We start from the raw sequence: 26615 nt of genomic DNA, 5'->3' as shown, positions 1-26615 counted from the left end.
CTCGATATTGTGACCATGGATCTATAATAAAAACTTCTATTAAATTTGGAATTATAAATGGTATTATAGTTGTTTGACTGTGACATGCAGTGATCCGTCAGAGGTGCCGACTCTTTGTTTATAACCTTTACAGAGGCGTCAGCTCCCGTTGGGCACCGTGAAAGTCTTTTATTAAGTCGTTTTAGATAAATATTGCGACTGTGCAAATGGAAACATAATGATCCATATGTGTCATAAATTATAACGATCGAGCAGACACACGCACAGTAGGTCTTTAAATTAAAATGGTGCCAAATTAGGCCAAATTGGGCAATGACAAATGCAACAACCCAGAATAACTTTATTATTTATTACTTTGTTACCTCTTACCCAATAAATGTTATCATAGACATGTAGAAACAATGGAGGCACTTAACAGTTTTTTTCTCTCTTCAGCCATTTTGCTCAGTAATGCTAATGCTAATGCTATTGTTTGAATGAATGTAGGAGTGTGATCAGTGTGTCTGCTGAAAGCACATACAGTATATAGGCCTATAATATTATTAAAAACTCCAGATGCCCCGAGTGTCCTTTTCCACCTGACAGACTCCATACATGTTGTGGATGCACTTTGTAAATGAGCATTGTACTCTTTTTATTGGCATGGCAGTATAGAATCTATATTTATTTGCTTATGCGACTATTATTAATGGAAAGCTTATTGGTTGTGTTGCTTTGAAAAACAAGCCTGATCTTTGCCAAAATGTTTTTTTCTTTCTGTTCTTTTTAACATGTTGAGAATTTTGTAGAAACACTTGGATAGATTGTCGGGGATTTTGTCAAAGAAATGTCCCATAATCACTGTAATTTGAAATAAGCCATTGTTTTACATTGAACTATTGAACTGTTTAAATGGATATTCTTGAAGGTCAAAATATTAAAGATCATACTATTAAAACCATGTGCATTTCTGATTATTCTCTTCACAGAGGAGTCACCTGGAGGGGGCGCTGCAGCTCTGGACTCTGTTCACCAGGCTTTCTTAGCCCTACTCTAGTCTACACCGATTTGGAGTTTTTACACCAGCCCTTCTTAACCAATACCAGATAGGCCTGTATTTGGCTGGTCTGATTTATAGACAATGGCCCGAAGTGCCGCACTGTAGGTTTGCAGAACTTCAGGTTAATGTTTTGTTTTTTGTTTTGTTTTTTAATGGCAAAGTGTCTGGAAACGTCTCGTGTATTCTCCACCAGCTTCATAAATCTGCCCCATGTCCAAATCTTCAAGGTCCACAAAGACCAAGAGTTTGTTTTTATACCTGACAGTTTCAAGATCCCAAGTCATGCCATCGCTGGATTAAAGATGCAATTGAAATACAGAAACATGCCCTTGGGACTATAAACCAGTACAAGAGAGCTTTTTTACTCTCACACACCTGGGATTCTGTCCTGAGGAAGTCGGACTGCAGATGGCGCTGTCACCCTGCCTTCTCCGGTAGGAAGAAAGCGCCCAAACCTGTTTAAATCAGCTGACCAGACACGTGACCACTCTGAGGAAGACCGCTAGGGAGCAGTCGAAACTGTTAGGTAAGAAAACAAACTCTTGGTCAGAAAAAAGAACCTAATAACATAAAATATTGGAAAGCCAAATGAACCTCATTCATAGGTCCACAAAGGATAAACATTCTTACATGAAAAATGTATCCATAACTATCAAGGTAAGAAAGACGAAAACTAAAAGATGAACAACAACTAGCATTAGAGAACTACTGAGCAAAACTAATGTTATAGTATGCTCAAATCTAGAGTGGAGCACGTTCGGCCGTTGTGAAAAGATCTATATATACTTTTCAGTCACGCTGTTAATAACACAATGAACATATTTGCAAACACAGCCAAATAAGTTAAAAAGTAGTTAAAAAAAGACAATGCATTTTGTATTGTGATCAACACAAGCCTTCATGATTCTGTTTTTGTGATTTTCAGCAAAAAAGTGAGAGGGACTGACTGAGAAACTGTATCTTGTGACTGTTATTTGAGAGGAACTTGTTTAACACTACAAATTATCTTGCCTGTTACACTTCCTGCTAACAAAACTCAGATTAAAGTCTCCAGTTAGCATCACACCTACAGGGAATGACATCAGCTGCAAAGAATCAAGTGTGTGCAGTTTCTATGACAAAGGGACTAGATTTTACAGAGTAATGGAAACACAACCAGGTCGAGTAGAGTAGGGCAGGGCTAAGTAGGTCACCTGTCCAGCCAGAAACAAAGACGAGTGGATCTGGAGCTGTGTCCTGTGTCCCTGATTTCAGAGGGTTTTACTGACAGGCAAGTTAACCAATCAGAGACATGCATGCTCTGTTCGTGTCAAAACAAACATGGCTGTTTACGTAAAATAGAGGGAAACTCTGAGGAACAGTACAGATTTTTACAGAATCAATCAAACTATTACTTATTTCAGGTAAAAGAAGTTCTATATTTTGTTCTGAATTTTTGAGAGATGGCTTCCACATATGAGAAGACACGTGATACAAATGAGCGTGATTGGATTGTCTCAAGTTTGGACTGATGTTTTTTACACTCTAAGGTCTGGTCCAAGTCTGTTTTGGATTCAAACAGAATGTAGAAGGGATTGGCCACTCAGACAACCAAGTAGGGCAGGTGGAACAGGGTTAAAGGTGACCTGCAGAGGGCGCCTGCTGACTGTGAAAAGCCACAGTGCAGCAGAGTGGCCCACTACTTCAGATCAGGTCACCTCTGCAAACAAGGCCGTGCTAAACGTGCTCCAATGAAGTGAAGTTCTGATAACCAACAGATGGCGCTAATGTCTATTACACTTGGAGGCATGCATCAGTGTCTCAGTCTGCTAATACTAAACTAAACTAAACTATGAGTTCTTCAGTGTACTCATCTGTTTGCCTCAAATCCGCTGGGCCCAAAACCAAAACAAATATCAATGGATTTAAAAAAGATAGCATTGGTTCATTTTAGAAGAAATAAGGATCATTTTGTGTTTGAAGAAATAGCAGAAGGAAACACTTTATGCAACTGGATTTAGGAAAAAAAAAAGACACAATAACATATCACAAAGCCAGCAAAAATAAAAACCAAACAGAACGAACATTTCCTTTGAAGATCTGGAGAAGACTTGCCCACTTCTCCCTCTGACATGTTTGATCCAGTGTCAGTGGCGGACGAGTCAAATGCAGAAGGCGTGGACCACTTGAACATGGCGCTTTGAGAAGTGCCCTTGTGAATGCAGCACACATGTTCTGGTACATCTGGTATTATCTGAAGAGACAGCTCTCACTGTGAAGCCTAATAGTAGGAATTAGGCTTCTATAAATACCCTGCATGGATACCACAGGAGAGGCGTTCATGTGCGTTCGGAATTTCAAATACTGAGACTGTAACCCACAAGAACGTTACTTTCATACATCTCTTTAAATGAATACGCTTATGGTATATATGTATATATTAGAAAAATGCTTCTGAACATGTCTCCTTATATTTTCTTTCTATTTTGTTTTCCAGTTTCCATGGCGATAGTACAAGGACTCATGGGTAGTGGAGTGTAGTCTAGTTAGCAACAGCTCATGTCAGGAATGTTTATAACCTTCAAAATAAGATAAAAATGCCTGTTTGGACTTCTATTTAGAAAGGTCTGAGGGCATACACCACCCACTATGTGAATAATCAAACATTAATTCATCTAGAAGATAATACACATAGAGGGACTATTTCTATTTTGTTTTCCAGTTTCCATGGCAATAGTACAAGGAATCATAAGGTAATGTTGTCTAGTTAGTTTATTTATTAGTTAGTTAGTTAGATATTTTATGTACATTCTGACATCATCTTAATCTTAATCTTAAAGCCTTCAACCCATTTCAAAGTTTGTCAGGTCATGTCAGGAATGTTTACAACCTGCTCCTTCAAAATAAGATAAAAACGCCTGCTTGGGCTTTTATTTTGAAAGGTCTGAGGACATACAATACAACCTAAAATCTAGCAAAGTTAAGATGACTTGAATTAAGAAAGTTTTATTATGATTTGAGTAAATTTCACTTGGCAAATTATTTATTGGCAACTTCACAACAAACTGCACTTTACAAGACATTATTGTTATCATAGACGCCCTGAACATAATTTGAGCTGTTTTAAAGTTTACCAGATCATGAAGCTTAAAGTCTGATGATTTTAAAAGCAGCGGATGCAGATACTGGACCTTGTGTCTTTTTTTTTTTTTTTTTTTTGCAGTGAGATAAGAGCATTAGTCTGCACATGTGTACCCCTGTTTAGTGTTTTTATTTATAGACGCTCATGTGAAGATGTTTACTAGGACTCCTGCAGACACAGAGCTGATTGGCCGGTGAGTAGAGTCGTCATGGAAACCGCACGTGCAGCAGCCAATCAGAGTGGAGATTGAGTTTGCAGAGAGAAGAGAGAGCGGATAGGCTGAACAGTTTTAGTGTGGAAAAGGTGAAAAGGGGCATGATTGTATTTCGGTGTGTAATTTTGTCAGTAGCTTTTATTTATTCATTATTTTACGCACAATCAACTCAGACTAGGTTCAGTTTAACAGGGTAAAATTCTCTGGCGCCCTCATGTGGTTGTTTTTCATAGATCACAAGCTCTTCACACCCTCATTCAGCATTTTTTTCATTAGGTTCGATTAATCTTCTATTGGTGACAGCTTTAAGGAGGCCACCACAAACAGACAGACTCCCCCTAGTGGTAATTTCTGCATTAAATTAAAGTGGGGTGTTCTCTTATTAAAGCAATGTAAAGCGTAAAAGGACAATATGTAAGATGTTAAGTTTACATTATTATGGCCGCGTCGCAATTATCTTTCCTCGCTTCCTTCTCCTTGCTTCCTCTCCTCGATCCTTCATTTCTCAGCTGTCAATCAAACATGTCATGTGAAGTGGTGTCCCAAAGAAAACCATGTAATTAAGGAGTAAACATGAGGGAGGCTTCAGGAGGCGGACATCAGCTTATTTTGTTTATTCTAAAATTAGCTTATTACTTTTGTTTGTCAATTAGTTTACTCATGTAGTTTTTGTTAATTTATGTATATATTTCATTTTTTATTTGTTTGAGCAAGTTACAACAAAAAAAAAAAAAAAAACAATAACACAAACAGGGATAACAGGAGGACAAAACAGGATTAACATATTTGGGACCTGGTGTTCAAATGGAGTAGGATGAACTTTAAAAAACTTACAGTGTTCTGACCCAATTATATATTTTTGCTATGTTAATATTATGTTTGTTAATTTGTTTTGGCACATTTTCTGTTTTGGTTTAACCTTTGGGGCACCTAGGGGATAAAAGAGGGGGTACAGGTAGACCAGAGTGCACCTGGGAGGGCCTATGTTTTTTTGCCAGTTAAGAGAAGAGACAGAAAGAGCAGGATTTGCCGGCAAAACTGGAATAAATGTTGAAAATACAGCTCTGGTCTGGTCTGGACACTGATTTAGTTTTTTCCTTCATTGCGTAAACCTACAAACCCACGGTGCCCAAAAGTGATTATTTGAATTATCTTTAGTTCTGAGTTTGCTCTCTGCTTTTGTTTGTTACTTTTCTTTATTGGTCTCAGTGAGGAGTTTATTAGCTTGATTCATCAGATGATTTCACTTCGTGGAAACCGTCTGACCTCGCAGTGTTAGGATTCGTTTGCTCAACGGTAGGCGGGTACTTTTTTTTATTTAACCAATCGCTGGTATTTGGTCGTGACGTATGTAAAGCACCAAATCCCGTAGAAAGAAGGCCAATAACGTCTTTCCCCTTGATAAAATTCACCAAACATTCTCTTTGTTCCGGCTTTAAATCCTCGATCTCAGGAATCGTTGCCAACACAGAATGTCTGTCTTTGTCTACATCCATCTCGATGCTTTGTTTACTGTTGTGCTTAACCACAAAAAGGACCCAGACAGGTGCTTGAGTTTGATGTCATGGCTTCACAGCTCTTCACTGATTGGCCGGTGCACGGTCTACAACTTCTGGGGTTAGGTTTGCGAACCGTCTAGTGTATTCCGATTCCTGACCTAGTTACTGGAGAGAAATTAAATTGAGCAGAGGTACTAGGTGGTGCCAGCCTGGCTATAAACTACATACCAATGGTGCACAAAAGTGATTATATGAGTTTAGTTCTGAGTTTACGTTTGTTTGTTACTTTCTTTACCAAATAGTGACTACAAGATAAAAGAATCAAACTTTACTGGTCTAAGTGGGGAGTTTAAATCCTCTCTCCTCGCTTTAGTTTCTTTTGTGGGCGGGACTTTCTTACCCATTTCCCTCAGAACCGAGGAAAGAAAAATGAGACATGGCCAATTCTGAAATCCACCTAAACCCCAGCATTTGCAGCCAATGAATCAGTGCTAGTGCAGCCTCTGCATCTCAGTGAGTGAATTTTGGCAGTTCTGAGATTTCACATTGTCCATATATTGAGACTGAGACAAACTTGGATGTGTTTCTATCTGCAGGTGAAGGCTCTGGAGACACAAGTTCAGTTGTGGCTTCTTTAAAACAGTAAAAGCACAGACTACATACAGTTCTTTGCAATCTCCAACTTTTGTACTGCTTTGGTTTGTAAAAGTGTTAAAGCACGTGTTTTAAAAATGGACTTTAAGAGTAAAAAGTTAAAGGTATTTTGAACAATTAAAGGATGAAATGTAGTGATTTTAGTAAAGATGTTAGCTGATTTTAAGTGATTCAATTGATTTCTTAATTTTTGTAGTTTACCTTTGCATTTTGATTGCATGATTTATCAGCAGAGGGCGCACAAGTGTCCTCTGCAAGTGATTACACAGTGGAGTAAGGAAGTGTATGGACTTTAAAAAACACAGAGGAGCCTCATTGATTATCAGCAAAACACAGAAATAAGAGACAGGAGTCGGCATTATTTTGTCCCAAACTTTATTGGCAGCTTCACAACAAACTGCACTTTACAAGCCATCATTGTCATCGTCACTTCAAATAATTTACTCCCACGGTTTAGTCTGCCACCCTCTGCAGAACAGGGCTGTGACGGAGACGAGCCTGACAGACAAAATCAGGGCACAATTAACCCGGAAAAAAACCAACATCTCCGTCATAGCCTTTTTGTTCCTCATGTCACGATTGAAATTCCACAGCTGTCCATCACACAGCTTATGGCTTTGTAAAAATCAAAAAAAATTCCTGCGTGTTCCCAGTCCCTCCCCCACAAGTCCTTTTTTAAAAACGTTTAAAAATCTAGAAGTTCTCTCTCGGTAAAGGTGTCCAGAGTTAAAAAGGTGGTACAGTTCACACACTGACGTACAAAGAGCTGAAGAGTAGAAAAACAGAAGATAATACAACGTCCTACGAAACTGGAATGTGTCATCAAACAAGCTGGTAGGTTTGGAAGCCATGTCTCCACCAGGCCCAAAACTAAATCATTATAGACTTATTGATCCATTGCGTATTCTGACTGGATAATAATGTCAAAGCAATACTTGTTCTGGAAGTCAAATCATTCACAATATTATCAAATGTGTTTTTTCCATAGACTTTCTGAAAAATATTTAGAGTAACTCAACAGAAACCGCTCACCCCGGTAAATTTACCATTCATTTTTCCCATAGAAATAAAATAATACTAAAATTTTAAATCTTGCTCAGGTCTAATCAGCTACGTGGCAACTAATGACCTATAATTTTACGTAAAACTTTATAAAATGCTAAGTTATTAAGCATTTTATTGAATCTTGTGTTTTAAAATGTGCTTCATGGACTTAAAACAACAGTATTATGGATATTAGTTAGCATGTAGCTGGTTTGCCACCAATGTTTTTGAACTCTTATAATTAAATGCCAACGGAGAAATTTAATTTGTTGACGTTTCACAGCTCATCCAATCTGCTTCTTCAGTTCTGCACCTTTGATGAGTTGTGAAACGTATACGACCAAATAAACTTTTGTGAGTGGGTGAGACTGTTGAGCGTTTGGATAACTCAGAAACCACAAAACTACATTTTATTCATTTTTTTCTATACATCTGAAACAGTATAAATGACAAAATTAAACATACATTGTTCAGATTGCAAAGATTTAAAAATAGAAAAAATATACTTTGAATAAAATTGTGGCATTTTACTCTCAAAATTCTCAAAAAGAAAATGGGAAAAATGAATCTGATTTCACTTTCAGAACAAGAACTGCAAATACATTCCGACGTTTCCTTGAAATTCCTGAAATGGAAACATGGCCACTAACACGAGACACTACACAACACAGAAGAAAGTCTTCAGCCTATTTCAAAGTTTGTGCAGCGGTTCCTAAGCAACAGTCAAGTTGTATTTTTGATTTATACATGATCAAAATGTCAGGAATGTTTACAACCTGCTCCTTCAAAATAAGATAAAAACGCCTGCTCTGTCTTTTATTCAGAAAGGTCTGAGGGCATACACCACCCGCTACGTGAATAATCAAACATTAATTAATCCAGAAGATATTACACATAGAGGGACCAAGCAAAAAACTCCAAAAAATACCTAAAACAAGGCTGTGAAATTAGCCTATTAGCTGAGACAGGACACCACAAAAAAAAAAACATAATTATTGTTCAAAATTTACCAAGAAGACACCATGTTGCTACTCTTGGTAAATTTTAAACAACAAAAAAATAAAACATGACGCAGCACTGCAGACATCATTCATATTGCTGAATACATGACGTGAGCGCAAAAACATTCGTCATAGCGTCTTCAAAGAGGCAAAACTAAAATTTGGAATGGTGCCTACGGATTTATTTTTGGTGTAAAAGCGGCACAGGCCTATTGTCTAAAAAATCTGCTCCTAAAAAAATCCGTAATCTGAAAAATTGCCTTGTTTCGTCGTATTTAAATTCACAGTCCATTGTTGTAAGAATCGACAGCATTAGTTAAATCGTTAAAAGTCAAAATTAAAATAAAAAACTAAAAAGAGAGGTTGTTAAAACGGAGGAGTATCACAGATGGAAGGGATTCGTCCACGCTAAACAAGGGACATTCAAAAACGCACGCAGACTAATTCACACGTCACACACCGAGTGGTAAAGAGTTTTGCATAGAGGCTACAAAATCACAATAGATTTGAAATGGCCGATCGGGTTTTTTTTTTTGCAAACATTCGAATAAATTCTGCTCAAATTTTGAACCGAGCAGCACTTTGGTCTCGAATTTCTTGGCAACGAAATTTCATATTTATCATAAAGTGGCAAATGTTTAGTCACATGGTTTTGTCAAGTGATCTAAGGCTACAAAATGGAAATAAAAGCAGTGTTTCTGAAATATTGATTTGAATTTTTATGCAGTCTGCTGTGTTTACATGTAAGGATATGGCGGATTTAGTGGTTATAGAAGTTTAAAGGGCCCATATTACGCTATTTTCTTATCTATGTTATAATGTTGTTTCTCAAAAATGTGTAAATAAAACAAATCACAACTCTGGGTCTGTTTTTGATGAGGTAACAAACAATATTATAACACAACTTAAAGCTCACAAGAGTCACTTTTGAGTAATACAGGACCTTTAAGAAAACAAGAATGCCTACTTCAGAAACACTGGTTTACAAAGGTGTATTTCATCCATTCATCCGCTCACTCGTTCATTCGCACAGAGGGGGGGGGTGGGGGTGATGGAGAGGGGGGTATGACGCCAGTGTCAGTCCTCAGGTGGAGACATGCGCCGGGTTTCTGAGCGCGCTCAGTGAGGCTCCCTGCTTCATCACCACGGCAACCGCTGCAGCTTCTACGTTTCTGCGCCAGACAGAAAAACAACATGTTAGAAGATGGTTGCAAAATGTTGAACTTATTCTGAATTTAAAAAGGTAAAAAGGTACAGTATGTAAATTTCTGGAGGAGGAACAATTCAGAGTTTAGTCTATGGTGGGCCCATAGTGAAAAACAACCTGGACTATACAACAAAATCACACTTTGTTGCCCATTGTATTAAATTACTGTATTTTTCGGACTATAAGGGGCAATACCAATAATGTTGAATTCTCTCGTCTATTTTCATACATAAGGCGCACGGGATTTTAAGGTACATTAAGCGAAACCAACGGACGACACTTGAGACTGATCCCTCCCATTGGCAGGTCATGGTGTCTTGCTAATGAAATGTGAATGCAAGTCGAACGAGATGCACCACTCCTTCAGGCCAAAAAAATGAGTCAGGTTTGTGGAGATGCAAGCCCACTCCCAGTATGGATTTACTTCAGTGCAATAAAAACATCCTAAGTGAAAAAACATGTCTGTCTTGGCTACAAAGTGCTTGTACTGTACGGCACACTGTGTACTGTGAGAAAAGGCTTAGAGACACACTGGTTACATATGTGCACACTGCTGTTGTGACCTTGGGCAAGACGCTTCACCCACTTTGTCGAGTATGAATCTGCTGTGTGTTACCGTGAATGAATAACGACGACAGTATAGCGCTATGAGAGGCTTATGAAGTTTGTTATACAAGTGTAAGACATTATACTATACATTTCAAACACACAGGTGCTACAGTCAGTGGGCGTTCTTATCACGTATGGAGTATATCTGTATCTGTAGTGTGAGTGCAGCTGCCTGATCCCCCAGGAGCGGCGTGAGTGTGTACACAGGCCTCAGACTGATAGTGTGTTCTGTACAGGACAAAGTACAGCAGGACTATCAGCTGGACTATGGACCACACATGTCCCACACATGTCCTTCTCATGTACCTCTGCTACACTGTCTGTGCTCTGTGAGAGGAGGATCATTACTATATGAATTTACTGTTCAATATGCGAAAAGATGGAAAAATATACAGTATTTTGAGGCTCAATATTTATCACAATTTCCACAAGATGAGACGAGATATGAGATTGGGTCCATGAAAGCGAGACGATGAGATTTTAATATAATTTCTAATACCAGTATATACATTTCGCGATTTAATTTCCCAGTTTTGGTCTTACAATTTTTTGTTTCCTTGATTTCATGTTTTTGTTTCCACTCTAGCATTGCTTTTTAAAACTGTAAGAACGACAAGTCAAACTCAGGCCCGGGGTCCAAATTTGGCCCGTGATATAATTATATTTGGCCCGCAAGATCATCTCAAATATGTATTACAGTGGGCCCACCGACTATAGATAAGCTATAGAGACATTATTTATTTAAAATGTTGTTATTATTTTACATTATGCTTATTCTGGATTCAATGTTAAGCAAAACCATTATTAAACATTTATTTTAATAAGAAAAGGTTTAACATTACATATCTTGAAAGAAGAGAAAACATGCAGATGTTGAAATTTTTCAATAAATATTTTGTTTGGCTCACGACTTAGTCCCAGTTTTTAATTTTGGCCCTCTCTGAATTTGAGTTTGACATCCCTGCTGTAAGAGATCCTTTTTTTTGCCTTATCCTAACGTAAACAGTTGGAAAAAAATGTCACAAGATAATTTTTCTCTTGTGTGCACGATCTTGTGGCAATTTTGTCTCACGAGATCTTGTCCCATCCCTAATCATGTGTTAAATTTCTCTGTAATAAAACTAAAATGAAATCTCTCCACTTTGACAATACGATTTGAGCTGTAGAAGGTTGAGTAAGTCACTTCTAATACTGTTAATTATTGGTTCATTCTGTTTTTTTATTTGTTGCAGCTCATGTCTTTTAATGATGCCGTCTATTTAAAAATGTTTCACTGAGAATATTCTTGCTTTTGCTTTTGCTATTGACTAATATATCAGTGGTTTATCTCTGTAACAATATATCAGGCTTCAAAATGTGTTATGACAGGCCTATATGAGTGTGCGACTGTCTCTATGGTAGCACATTACAGTATGCAGTTTATATGTAGTACAGTATAGTATGGACTGTGTGTGTGTAAGTGTGTGTGTGTGTGTGGGGCGTGTGTACCTGTAGGCTCATCCTCGCTCTGTTCCTGTGTCTCACTGAACTCAGCTTCTGTAACAAAACAACAAACTTTAGGCATTTGGAGTTTTCACTTTTGCACTAAAATAGGTCAATATTAAAATAGGAATTATTACTAAATTACTAAGTTATTTTGTTACAGCGCTACAGTTTTGTTGCTTGTTTAGAGGAAGGAAACTCATTTATGCGACACATTTGACATTTTCACTGTTTTGATGAGTAAAATAATAAAAGTTATGAATAATATGAGAGTTTCATATTAACTTTGCACAAGACGTGATTTAACAAAGACTTTTAGTATTATAAGGATGTAACGATATCCAAATCTCACAGTACGATATTATAACGATATGCATCTCACGGTACAATATTTATTGCAATATTTTGAAGAGGCTGATATAACTGTAGATGGGACACTTTTTTGCTTTTAAAATACCTTGACAAGATTTTGGTGTGAATTATTTCCACCTTAATCCCAAGAATTCAAGTAAAAAACATATTTCTTCATGTTGTCTGCGCTGAAATGAATCATGGGAGATGTAGTTCCCAAGATGTTGCAACTTTAAAATCATGCATTTAAGTAAAGGAACTTGTGATTCGTGATATATTATGATACTGTGATATATTCTGATATATTATAACAGTCTATGATATTATTGTGAGACTTCTTAATGACAGCCAGCCCTTGTCTCCCGGAAGATGTTGTTGCTTTGCCAAGTTTTACACTCATTTTATAGCAATAAAACAAGTTAAGTAATGCAATGTAGTAAATGCAAGTAAATGCAAAAGGAAGATATATTTAATGTCAAACTGAGAAACATTCCTGGCAACGCAATAATTCCTTTATTGAAATAAATAGTTTCTCCTTTGCCTTTGACCTTCAGTGCTGCTGGGGCGCCGCAGTGCAGTGGATGGGGGAGTGTCTGGGGAAAACTTGCCACCCAGACAGAGGGAAAAGGGCACAGAAAGGCCCAGGCGTCCTGAGAGTCAAACCGAGAACCTTGCTACGAGGGGTGAACGATAGCCACTTAAGACAATGTGCAGCCTGTCTACTTTTATAAATACATTTGGGAACATGTCTGTATTCAAATGTAGTACATAGATTTAGCTTACTAAAATAACTCATGAATTGTTGTCGAATTTAAAAAAAGCAAAACCAGAGCATCAATAACCCCACACAGATCATTCATGTATCACAGATTGTAAATTTTTCAGATTATGGTTTGTGAATTTTTGGTTCATTCTGCAAACATCTCACCTGTGGCTGCCTCCTCTGTGGCCTCCTCCTCCTCCACTGCTTCTTCTGATGGAGCCTGTTCTTCCTGTTGTACCTCCTCTAATACTTCTTCTACTGCTTCTTCTACTGCTTCTTCTACTGCTTCTTCTACTGCTTCTTCTACTGTTTCTTCTGGTGCTGTTTCTTCGGCCTCCTCCTCCACTGCGGGCTCCTCCTCGGCTGGAGCTTCATCTTCTGCTACATCTTCTGAAAGAGCCTCCTCTTCAACTGCTGGCTCCTCCGCTGCTTCCTCGACAGGTTCCTCGGCAAGTTCCTCAGCTTCAGGGGCCTCCTCCTCAGCAGGTTCTTCTTCAGCTGGGGCCTCCTCCTCTACTGCTTCCTCCTCTACTTCGACAGCCTCTTCTACAGCTGGGACCTCCTCCTCTGCTATCTCCTCTTCAACCGCTGGGGCTTCCTCCACAGGTTCCTCTTCTGCTGGTGGCGCCTCCTCCTCAACGTCCACAGTACCAGCAGCCTCCGCCAGGGCTTCCTCCATCTGTCGGGTCAGCTCCTCCGCGATCTCGTCCACAACTGGCTCTGGTTCTGCAGCCTCCTCAACTGCAGGCTCCTCTGCTGCCAGCTCCTCCTCTACTGGAGCAGCCTGGAATTACCAACAGATGTTACAGATGTTGCATTTAAGTGCTACTAAACTGTGTACAGGTGTTTTAAAAGCATTATGTACTGTTCCAGATACTTTACAGCAAATTTAGAGCAAACTAGGTAAACTACACTTCACCTCACGCTCCCCTTTTGCCTTCCAGATACTACCCAGTTTAGTAGCTCTATTTAAAATTGATTGTGGGCATTTAATCCCACTACGTATTACAAATAGAGCACAGACCTCCTCAGCTGGCTCCTCCTCAGCTGGCTCCTCCTCAGCTGGCTCCTCCTCAGCTGGCTCCTCCTCAGCTGGCTCCTCCTCAGCTAGCTCCTCCTCAGCTGGCTCCTCCTCAGCGACTGGAAGCTCCTCCTCCAGGATCTCTGGCTCCTCCTCGATCACCTGCAGATCACACATCACATGTTTGAGCACAGCAGATTTTTGGCAGATTTGGACATAACATCTCGTCAGATTTGAACCTGTTCCAGGGTTTGGTACTTTGTTATTTTAAAATGATTGACAGATCATTTGTGAAGGTAGAAAATTTTTTGGCGTTGCAGCAAAATTCTAAAATATGTGTTTTTATTGTTGAAAAATAAATAAAGGACATTTTTGAACACTACGTGTATGAGTCTGAATTTTTGGAATAACCACAAGTACAGTTCTGTGTGCAGAGATGGGGGTAGGTGAAAAAAAGATTTCTGAGCACTCAAGCCTTACAAATACAACTGTGACCAAAGTCATGATAAGAGAACACTCTTAGAACATTATTAACAGCTCATAAAAGTTTGACATAATATCTCCCCTTTAATGTTACCAGACTGAGGCGAACTGCCATGTGTGCTGTCGTGTAGCCTTTAGGCCACAGTGGAGCACATGTACTCATAATGATTCACATGTACGATCAAACCCACCTCCTCGGGCTCTGGCTCAGGCTCTGGTTCAGGCTCAGGCTCGGGCTCGGCCACCTCGGGCTCAGGCTCTGCTGCTTCAGGCTCCGGCTCTGGAAAGAACATTTGACATTACAGTTCTGATCATTATTTACATAAGCAGGGAAAGCAGCACAGAGCAGTAATGAATTATCACTCAGTTAACGACTCCTCAATTTTATTGATACTTTGCAGTGACATTACGCTGGAGGGTTCTGCATGTATACCTAAGAAGTAATCTTCATTAGATATCATGGTAACACAATTACAAAACAAGAAAATTCTAAATCACTTTAAACAACACACATTTTCAGCAGCGTTTGAGCTATATTCATATTTATCTCTTTGATTTTCAACTAAAAGGTGAGAGTGACCAACTGAAAAGGCAGCTTGTGGCTGTCGTGTTATTTGAGTGGGACTTATTTAACAGGACAACTCACTCTTTCATTCTCTTTGTATGTTTGACTTTATGAACTATAACATCAACCTGCCAAGGGACAACAGGTGGAAATTAACACTAGAGCTAAAACCTGGTACAATGCATCTCACTGTCCCTGTCTCATTAAATAAATAAACTAAACTAAACTTCTGTAGTTTCATAGTTTCAGCAAAGTCACTTAATGGTCAGGTTGTGTTAAAATAAAGCCCAAACTTAAGTCTAACTTGAGTAACAGCTTGAGACAGCGCAGTGCCTCCAGTTAGCATCACACCCCCAGGGAATGTTGATGACATTAGCTGCAAAGTATCAATCCCATTATGGTAGCTGCACAGCCACAATATTGCAAAAATTCAAAATATGGCACTTAAAGGATAATGCTAAAAGTACACGATAGTTGAAGTTAAAACCTTTTCTAAATGTACTAAACACATCCTAAATAAGAAATGAGCTACACAAATATTAAACAAAAAAAATGTATACACTCATATTGCGTTTTATTCAACAGGGGGGATTACTGGTTAAATAAACAATTGATACTAGAGCAAAAAAAGTACTGAATCATTAAGCAGATATAGTTGTAGCTAGTAACAGTTTAATCATGTGTCCAGCAGGTGGAGCTCTGACAAACCCTGACTGTGTGCAGTACAGTATTTTACCTGGAGGGGCAGCAGTGTCCTCTGCCACAGCCGCCTCGATCACCTCCTCCACGGGCACAGGGTCAGGCTCGATCACAGCTGAAGGCAGAAGCATCATGGGAAATATGTAAACAGATCATACAAACGCTCAAACTGCCTCACACCTCAACACCACCTTCCACTGAGTGACTTGTTCATAGATTCATGTATGGACTTTGGAAATGTAGAGATGCACAATAAAAATCTGTTAGAGTTTGAATGTACCAGAATTTACAAAGAAATTAAATTATGTAGACAAAGCTTCAGGTTTTAATCATGATTTTGTCCGACAAGTCCTTAAAGTATTTGTCAACTTTCAAATAAATATAAACTTTCTTTTTATTATTATTTAAAGGTCCTGTATTACACAAAATTGATAATGTTGTTACCTCATTAAAAACATACCTGGATTTGTACATATCAATATATATATACTGAAGTAAAGGACTTTTAATATATTCAGTCGGTGTGCCTCGGGTTTGTACCTTGCCCACTTTTACATTTTTTAGTAGGGGCTACATTTTGTTAATATTTCAAGTTTAACCCTTGTAGAGCACCTGCACTGCCACTTTTGACTTTTCTATGACCCAGTGAAGCTCTCTACTTCTTCTCTTCTCTTCTGATACCTGGATTTGTGTTTTGTTTCATTCACATATGTTTGAGTCAAGCTTTATTATGAGTCTGTCTACATTTCCAAAGCTCAAAATGCTCTGTTCCACCTTGTGATAGTGGTAATTTTCAAGTTAAGAGTTTCCTTTTTCCTTTTGTTCAGTAGAGATTGACAATATCCAAATGATTCTAGTGAGGATGTATGGAGTTTAAAAAGAAAGTGGAGCGCTTCATGAACAAAGTGTTTTCTGTTTGAGAGAAGAACTATATATCTAAATATGCAGGGTTTGTGTGTAAAACCTGTGTGAATGAAACAAAACACAACTCCAGGTGTGTTTGTGATGAACAAACAACATTATAAGATATGGGCCCTTTAACGGTTTCATTGTGAGGTTGATCTACCCACAGTTTTAGACCTCAGTGTTTGTTCTTTTGTACAGTGTCTTGTTGGAGTTACCTTCTTGAGCAGATTCCACGGGTGCAGCCTCCACAGGAGCAGCCGCCTCCTCACGAGCCTGGACCACCACAGCCTTCTCCTTCAGACCTGAGTGTACACGGTTACGGACGATATTTAGAACAACATGTATACGGCAACACGGGGGCGGTCTCACAGGATCAATAAATGTTGGCTAAAGAAAAAGGGACGTAAATAATGTGGAATTTAGAAATATCCAAAGAAGGTAGAACAAAAGTCTGAGTGAATACATTTCGCCACTCAACCAAGTCGCTTCTTCAATTCTGTAAAAGAGCTGTAAAATCTATGTACTAAGACCAACCAAGTAGTAGTTCTTAGGTTACTGCAATACTTATCGGTAAATGTGCAATACTAAACACTAAATCAATCTTTTTTTGCTACTAGACTACGTGTATAGTGTTTTATTAGCATGATCTACTGTTCCTACTCTTAGTTTTTGGCAATGTTACTAGGTACAACTGCAGCTTTGTCAAAAACTGAGTGTCTGCTGCTTCCAAGTACTATGTGACATCACACAGAATAGACCAATCACACTGTTTCTTACACCTCCAGCCCCTCTCTCCTGCCCAGTTTAGCAGCTCTGTTAGAAATGTGGTTGTGGGTGGAGTTTAGATGTTTAAATAAGACTTGAACTGAACTGATGAAGCTGCTTGGAGAGGCAAAACTCATTCACTCTTAAACATTTGTTCATTTGATAATTTAACCTTATTTTTCTATGCACACTATTTGCAGGACTGAGAGACAATTCTATAATTTCGACTGACTGACTGGAAAAAAATTTGGAGAATTGTGGAATTGAGCAGTGGAAAAAAATATTGCACAGACATAAGCAATAGTAAAAGCATTTGGTAGGTTTCTTCTGCAGACTGACATGGTTTCCTAAATATTTCTGACTTGAACAACATGATTTATTGTTGAATTATTAGCTTTATGTATGCAATCTACAAAACTACTTATATTAATATTATCAATATCCAAAAAAAATACACCAAAACTCGACAGAAAACAGGACACAGTTTTCCAATCGGAAACTTTAATGACATAAAATGATGTAAACTTGATATAATGAAACCTTTAAACAAAAGGCGACTCAAGTAACTTTTTTTTTTAACAAAGTGTACTGTATTGTACTTCTAACACATAATTCTTCCCTTGAGTATTATTTTGAAATAACATTACTCTTGAGTGAAATATTTGCCTGCTCTACTCAACCCCTGGTATTGAAAAACTAGATGATGATTCAAAGTACAATCAAAGGAAATACTTAAGAGTGGTTCGCTCATGTAGATTCCATTTGTATTTGTCAAAACTCAACATTTAAAGCTGGATTGTCACAAGGTTTGAGTTTTCAGACTCGCAAGAATCCATCTTGTACTGCACTCACTGTTCTGTTTGACTCCACACAACTTTTGGTGTGGAGCAGAAATGATATATTTTATTATGTACCAAGAGCACGAAGCGGTAAATAAATGCAAGGCGAACTAATATTCTGATCACAACCCGCTCCCCTCTGCCTGCCCCAAGCAAATGTATTAATCTAAAGATGTTTTTGGAGATATGCAAATTTAGAATATCGAGTGTAGAGTGTATTAAAGCTACCATCTGCAATTAGATTTGTCGATCCGCCCCCTGTTGTATTCTTACATATTGCCACTAGATGGTGTCTACGTTACTGCAGTCTGATAGCGTGCCACAAGACCACAGGCGAGTTAAACTTACTTAAACTTACAGATGGGTGCTTTAAAATACATGAAATAAACATATGAAATGAAATGGTTTATATTTTTTGCCATTTTTACAGCCTGTTCACATTTTGCGCGATACTCAACCCTCAACCCTGACATTTACAGACACATTTTTGCACATTTCTGATGGATAAAGCAATAAGACTGAATATTGTCTATTGTCAGCATTAGCGTGACAGCAACACTCACAGCAACTAGCATGCTAACAGCACACTAACCATAGCTTTCTGGTTTGTGGATAATGCTTTATAATTAAATTAGGAGAAGACAGGGCACAGTCATCTCATTTTTGACCCCCAGAGCTGCTTTTATCTGTTCTGAAGCAAAATAAATCTTTAAAAAATGTTATATATCCAATTAAATTTTTCTTAATTTTACCCACCATGATTCCAGACCAGTACGAAACTAGTCAGAACTTTGACTGAGGTAAAACTGAACATTTTGACCTCACTGTTTGAACAATAACTCCACGTATCTTCTGCCACATGCTCTGTATCTGATCTTTAGCTCTTCTCTGCTTTACTCTTCTTGGGCTTCTCCTTCGCTCTCTCCTCTCCTCTGCTCGCGTTCTTCCTCCTCTCCTCCTCCTCCTTCCTCATCTTCTCCGTCCTCATCCTCTCCAGAGCCTTCTCCAGCTCCTCTCTCTCCATCCTGTTCTCCTCCTCCCTCAGCTTCGCCGTCACCCTTGCCCTCACCCGCTCAGACATGTTGGCCCTGCCCACCTCCAGCGCCCTGGCCTCCTCGCCCTCTTCGGCCAGCAGCTGCCGGACCTCCGCCAAGGCCATGCGCGCGAGCTTCTTGGCCTCGACGCGTTCGTGGATGAGGGACAGCTGGAGTTTGAGGGCCTCGCGGAGTTTGGCCTGGGCCGGGCTCGGTGCTACGGGATGGTGTACAGAAACTTGTGGGTTTTAAGTCAAGTTTGGGTGAGGAAAGAACATGCCAACGTCTTGTTACAGGGCACAGCAATGCAAGCTCGGGCTGGCGGTTGGTTAAAACAATTTCGTCACAGCAAAAGTGTTGTTGTAGCACTGGGATTTGGTAAGTTTTGGAGTCAGACGCCCTTCCTGTCGGGCCATTACTGTGGCTGGTGTAGGCAAGTATGATGACGCAGAAGTTTGTAGTACAACATTTACTCATTTACTAATACAATAATGCAAGTATTAGTACTAGTTTATTAAAAAGTTACTCAGACATCATACTTTTACTCTTACTTGAGTAAAAGTTTTGGTTACTCTTCCCACTGCAAGTAAAAGCTCTTAAATAGTACACGGTAGGGATGGGCATTCATTAAAATTTTCAATCATTAACAATTCAATTAAATTTGAATCATGAACATTTTTATATTAAAATTATCATCATTATTATTCCTATGACTTATCTACATAAATAAAATCAACTTTACAACATATAAACTATAACCGCCATAGAGCCACATCAGCCCGTTTCACATTATAATGTGTTTAATGCAGCTTTGACACATTTGTTTACGTTTTACAGAAATGAAACTTAAAACCACATGGCTCATCTGAATAAACTATAAGCGCTGAAAAAAAAAACTCTCTCCTTGTGCCCTGATGTGGTTCAGCTTCTGTCGGACTAAAGGACATGACTCAGTGGAATATGAGTGTTCTCTCTGTGACAGAGGGATGTTGTTGATGATGATGATGTTGATTTTGTTCTCTGTGTGTGTGTCACTTTAGAGATGGTTCATGTTTTCAGAGATCCAACGTGTGCAGGTTTAGTGCAGCTCTTTATTTATCAGTCATTTCACTCACTTTATTTATGTTGGTCACTTTATTTATTTTGGCTTCTGTTATGATGAAAAGACTGAAAAGTGTTTGTCTTTTGGACGCATGTGCACTCAACTTTATGTTGCAGTAACCGGGATACTGTGTTTACATGCACCATGATGAAACCATGATACTAAAAAAAAACCCATTATACCCGGGACACTGATGTGCTGTAAATACACTCACTGAGTTGTACAGTGTCTCGAAGGAGCCAGAGCCCAATCGTGGGACTGTGAGGCCACAACTCCAATGTTTGTTTCAGAAGCAGCCTATCCTCATTACACTACGCACAGCAACCTACATTGAGTTTGTTGATTAAAAAGGAACATGATCGACGAAATTCTTAATGATCAATTATCAATTAGTCGACTATTCATGCCCATCCATAGTGCAAAGCTGTATCATTTTGATCCCAGTCAGAGTATTTTTATTGTCTGCAAATCAAGAAATAAGGTTGTCTTTAGCATTGCTGGTGTCTAAAAGTAGTTCTGCTTTTCATGTTTTTAAGATGGTAAAAATGACATACAGTGCCTTGAAATAAGTCTTATTCATCTTGTATATCTGAAACAATTTCTGCTGCCAAAACTGTTAAGGACTAAAGTAGTATAATTATTATCATTTGGCACATATTACATCCAGGTTTTCAGAGAACATTTGCCCTGATAAACCCAGTGGGGACACACAGCAGGGTCTGGAGCGATGGAAAATAAAGCTTCTCTAGGTCACGTTAAATGAAATAAACAAAGGATTTTTGGCAGTCGGCCTAAAACCTGATCACTCAACAAAATGGAACAGAAGACACTAAAAAAATAAAAACTATTAGTACGACCCAAATCTTAAAGGGCCAATATTAAGCCATTTCCTTATTTCTGCTATGATATTGTTTCCTCATCACAAACATGCTTGAAGTTGTTTTGTTCTCTGCTGAACTAAAGGTAAAAGGAGCTGTTAACTTGAAAACTACCACCACATGACATCGTGGAACAGAGCATTTTGAGCTTTGATGATGTAGACAGACTAATAATAAAAGGTGTGAATGAAACACAACTCCAGGTATGTTTTTGAGGAGGTAACAAGATTATAACATGATTAAAAGTTTACAAGAGTCAAGTTTGTGTAATATAGGACCGTTAAAAGTTCAGTTCTGGTAATGAATTTACAGATACAGATATAGAAATGGCAGGAACTTAATCGTTTTGTTTTTATTTTGTTTTTTTAAGCAGCACCAGGTGGCACCAGGCAGAGCTACATGACATACAAGATGACATACAAGATTTGTCACGTTCTCATCGACCAGGACAAAATTTTAACTCCTCCTATTAATTCCTAATACCTGAATTTCACAATTCAGTTTCCAATTTTGGCTTTCCAATTTTATTTGATTTCATATTTTTGTTTCCATTTTAGTTTTGCATGTCTGTCAAGTTATTTTGGATCAGTAAAAAAAATCTGTAATGACTAGGGATGGGTTTTCTGAGACGATACAGACATTCAAGTAACTATTTGAGTAACTATCATAAATAAACTTTTCACTTTTGTAAAAGAAATTGCAACAAAATGTATTTTACTGGGATCTAAAATTCTTAATCACATCTTTGTGTAAACCTACAGCCATTTAACGCTCTTTTATTTCCATTTTGTGTCATTAGTCTGTTCAAAAAGGACACACTATTGAATATCGGTATCAAACGTAGGCCGATATCGATACTGATTATGCGATATCGGCCAATACTTAAGAATCAGTATTAATATTCGCCAATACTGATACTGGAGCCGATATATTTTCACTTTAGATGTTATGTTAATAAGGACAAAACTGGGATTGAGAACTGAACATGCTGTATTGATCTGTTCTTAATAGATTATTCATAAACAGAATTATAAATTGCATCTTTATTCTCATGTCAAGCATGTCTAGTTTGGATAAGCAGATCAGCTGTTCACACCATCCTTTCGTTTGGCACTACAACACAGAAAACAAAGGCGAAAAACCACTCCAAACTCAAACTTAGGTGGTGCTATAGTTAGTCTGTCCTCTGTTCAAATTCACTGCACTGTTATTCTCGTGCACGGTACCTCTCTTAGCTCCTGTTTTGGCCTCAGCTCCGGGTTGGTCATCTGACACAAAATAAACACGGTTAAATACTGCAGAAAGGTTCACAGGTCTACATCCAGGCTCGGTCTGGGTCATGTTTGATCAGGAACCTCCCACTGAACCAACAAAAACAGCTACAAGAGACGAGGCAGTGTGCATTGTTTTTCAAATGCAACTGGAAACACGCTGCCAGTATTTGGAGTATGTTCCTGTACAGTTTGTGATTATGTAATAGTGAAAAAAGTTAGTCCACATGATATAAATGTTATGTAACAAGAGACGCCACTTTTGAATGTTAATATTAGTACTCAAGGTTTACTTTTTTAAACAATTGTTAATATGTTAAAGATGCAAGTTGTAACTTTTCTTGTAGATGTTATTGTAATATTAACTTTAACATATTAATAGTTTAAAATATACCTGCTGACAGAATACGGAGCTGTGTAAGATGATTTCTATGCCATTGTTGACTGTACTGATTTAAAAGGTACATTATGTAACTTTTCTGGTGAACTGGTAACTTGTTTGTCGCCATAGAGACACACAATTGTCTATAGTTTTTTAATTATTGTAAATAAATATGTTGAAGTTCACAGGTTAGAGAGAAGGGAGAGGCCGTTTCTAAGCTGTTCATTGCAAAAGACATAAAAGGTACAATGTGTAACTTTTGTGATAAAGGGTACATCACCTGTTGCCATGGTGATTATAGACAAATGTCTATATTTTAATTTAAATAAAGTTAAAGTTCACAGTTCACAGAGAAAGGAGAGCCCATTTCTCTGTTGTTGTTCATGGTATAGACATAAACTTACAATGTGAAACTTTTGTGATAAAGGGAACATCACCTGTTGGTTGCCATGGTGATGTTAGTGCACACAATTGTCTATATTTTTAATTTGAAGTTTTGTAATTTAATATGTTGAAGATCACAGGTTAGAGAGATGGAAGAGCCAGTTTCTAAGCTGTTCATTGCAAAAGACATAAAGGTACAATGTGTAACTTTTGTGATAAAGGGTAGGTTATCTGTTTGTTGCCATGACGATTGCCAAATATTGCACACAACTGTCTATATTTCAATTTAAAGTATTATAATTAAATATGTTAAAGTTCACAAATTACAGAGCAAGGAGAGCCAGTTTCTATGCTGTTGTTCACTGCATAACGTAAAATGTGTAACTTTTGTGATAAAGGGTATATCATCGGTTTGTTGCTATGGTGATGTTATTGCACACAACCGTCTGTATTTTAATTTAAAGTATTGCAATTGAATATGTTAAAGTTCACAGAGCAAGGAGAGCCCATTTCTTTACTGTTGTTCTTGGCAAAAGACATAAAGGAACAATGTGTAACTTTTGTGATAAAGGGAACGCTTCCCATTTGTTGCCATGGAGATGATATTGCACATAATCGTTAATGTTTTAAACTACTCTTAATGCGTTAAAGTTCAGAGTGTACAGAGCAGGGAGCAGCAGGTTTCTGTGCTGTCGGTACATCGTGTAACTTCTGTGATGGAGGGTACACCGCGTTCTGTCTCCATCATTTTATCGTTAAGTGGAACTCGTTTAATTACAGATGTTTTTATTGCTCAAAAACACCTCGAAAAAAAACATGCATTACTGCGGAACATTACAGGCAAAGCAATAAAATATCCATGGTCACGAGCAGAAAAGTTAAACAGAGCACCTTTTGGTCGAGAGGACAATAATATTCAAGATCAGTCTTAATAGAAATAATCTCTGAAAATACATTTAATAATAAAACTTGGTATAGAAATATGGAAAAATGACCAAAGTTTAATATATTCAACATTTTAGTTACATACAAAAGACATTGAATAGACAAAACAAAGAAAAAAGCAAAGAAAAAAGGTTAAATAACTCTTAATTTGTTTTATATTTTTAATTAAAACTCTTCAAAGTATGCACCCTTTGCGTTGTTGACAGGGTTAACTTGAAGAATGCCAAAAATTTGTAAACAGTGACTAAAGCAAAGGGTAAGCGGAAGTGGAAGGTTATTTAGCGGAATTTAAAATCTTATCTTATTTTACACACTTTGTTTACTACATTCCACGTGTTCATTCATAGTTTTAATATTTTTGTGAGAATCTACTATGTCAATAATCTTGGAAATAAAGAACAAAAATGAAAAAGTGTGTTGAAACCTCTGACTGGTAGTGTATATTAAGTTTATTTTGGGATATTTATTTTATTTTTTAAATCTAGAGATTATAGAACAGCTGGATATATAGTTTATTTTGGATACATTTATGTTTTTATATGCCTTATTTCATGTTCAAAGTGTATTTTATTCATCGCAAATCTGCTCTAAGGTACATATTTGTAGCCTATATTTATTTTCAATTTGAAAGTTTTGTGTAAATTATCAATAACAAAGTGCTTTTTTAAGAGTCAAATGCTGAATAAATGCATCGTGTAACTAAAAAAAATAATCGTTTGAATAATTGTGATTTCAATACTGACCAAAATAATCGTGATAATGATTTTTTTTCCCAAGTGTATGTTATTGTTTTGTCTTTTGTCTTGGTGCTTTGTGAATAAAAAAATACAACAGCGTTTTGTCAAAATGAGGAAAACCAAAAATAGTAATCTTATGAAATGCTATCTTGATTTTCCGAAATGTTATCTTAATATTATGACATGTTATCTTAATCTTAATGTTCTGAATCTGAGCTGACGCGTGCCAAATCTGCACTACATTCCAGTTTGGGGAACAGCAGGAACAAGTCGGACTCGGCTCTGGAATCAGATCAAACATTTAAGATAATTAAGGAAATATTATACCGCATATACTTAAGACCACAGATGATCACAGCCAGGGCTTGAGGGAGCATTAGTCCTTCGATCATTGTATAATGTTTCAGGTTGGGGGTCTGTCACCTGCTTGTTTCTACAGATATGTCATTGCTCTGCCTGAAATGTTCCACAGTATGGCATTAAACAGCTCTAACTTACATTTATTCAATTACAGTTGGTTTCATAGCTCAAAAATACCTCAAAAAACAGGCATTCTGACTGTGAGCGGGGCCGCCTCTCCACATATCTGACCTGTAACTTGGTCTGCTTTGGTTTAATCCCATACTTTTAAGCAGACATGTCAAGCTCAGGCCCGGGGACCAAATTTGGCCCCCCAATACAATTATATTTGGCCTGTGAGATCATATCAAATACGTATTAGAGCTGGCCCGCCGGCCACAGATAGGCTATAGAGACATTTATTTAAAATGTTATTAATGTTGTTATTATTTATTAGGGATGTAACAGTAACTGAAATATCATGATATCGTATTGTCAAAGTTCTCACAATAATATCATGGACCATCACAATATATCGAATTACAAGTCCCTTTGCTTAAATTAAGAGTTATGGAGCAGCAATAGCTAAAAAACAGACAAAGAGAACTACATAGACCATGATCCTTTGCACCATTTCAGGGTAAACTAAAAGAAGAAATAACTGTTCTAAGCACTTTTAAGTCTTAGTTCTTTGGATTACGTCTTTTCAAGGCATTTTAAGAGGAAAAAGTCGCATATAAATGTTTTGTTAGCCTCCACAAAATATTGCAATAAATATCATACCGTGAGATGTATATCGTGCAAATATCGTACCGAGAGATTTGAATATTTTTAGATCCTTAATCGTGAGCCTCCCACCATATCATGAGCTTTCCCACAATATCGCAATAAATATCGTACTGTGAGGTTCATACAGTGACGATATCATATCGTGAGACTTAGATATCGTTACACCCCTAGTATTAAACCTTTCTAAGTATTATACAAGTTGTAATACTTCTTTTTAATTTAATGTCTCTTTTTTTAATTTTATTTATCTCTTTTGAATGATTATTTATGTTTTTGATTTGTTCGTATTGTGATTTTAATGTATTTCTTATTCTATAACGCACTTTGAATTCCTTTTTTACTTATGAATTGTGCTATACAGTACAAATAAACTTGCCTTGCCTTGGTTGCCATGACGATAGAAAGGTTTAATGCCATACTGACAAAGCAATAACATCTCCACCAGAAAAGCTACACAGTCCACCTTTAAATAATAATGTAGTGGTGATGTAA

The 26615-nt window shown here is 37.7% G+C and overlaps 1 protein-coding gene across 4 annotated transcripts in view; it reads right to left on the bottom strand.

The window, feature by feature from the left end:
* Window positions 1–6885: 6885 nt before the first annotated feature.
* The window catches only part of asph (aspartate beta-hydroxylase), a 65621-nt gene continuing 45891 nt past the window's right edge, over window positions 6886–26615 (bottom strand). For all 4 annotated transcript variants that reach the window (XM_020919883.2, XM_055151917.1, XM_055151915.1 and 1 more), the window contains 7 exons: window positions 16874–16960; window positions 15790–15867; window positions 14680–14768; window positions 14009–14167; window positions 13150–13768; window positions 11877–11924; window positions 6886–9744 (listed from right to left, as the gene is read on the bottom strand). In XM_020919883.2, the coding sequence (XP_020775542.2) occupies window positions 9737–9744; window positions 11877–11924; window positions 13150–13768; window positions 14009–14167; window positions 14680–14768; window positions 15790–15867; window positions 16874–16960 (1088 nt within the window). In that variant the 3' untranslated portion in view covers window positions 6886–9736. The remainder of the gene's footprint in view (window positions 9745–11876; window positions 11925–13149; window positions 13769–14008; window positions 14168–14679; window positions 14769–15789; window positions 15868–16873; window positions 16961–26615) is intronic.

The sequence above is a fragment of the Boleophthalmus pectinirostris genome, unplaced genomic scaffold (genome assembly GCF_026225935.1).
Source record: "Boleophthalmus pectinirostris isolate CB_2022bp ecotype Guang Dong unplaced genomic scaffold, ASM2622593v1 HiC_scaffold_16, whole genome shotgun sequence".
Lineage (NCBI taxonomy): Eukaryota > Metazoa > Chordata > Actinopteri > Gobiiformes > Gobiidae > Boleophthalmus > Boleophthalmus pectinirostris.
This window is presented reverse-complemented; position numbering and strand designations above follow the sequence as displayed.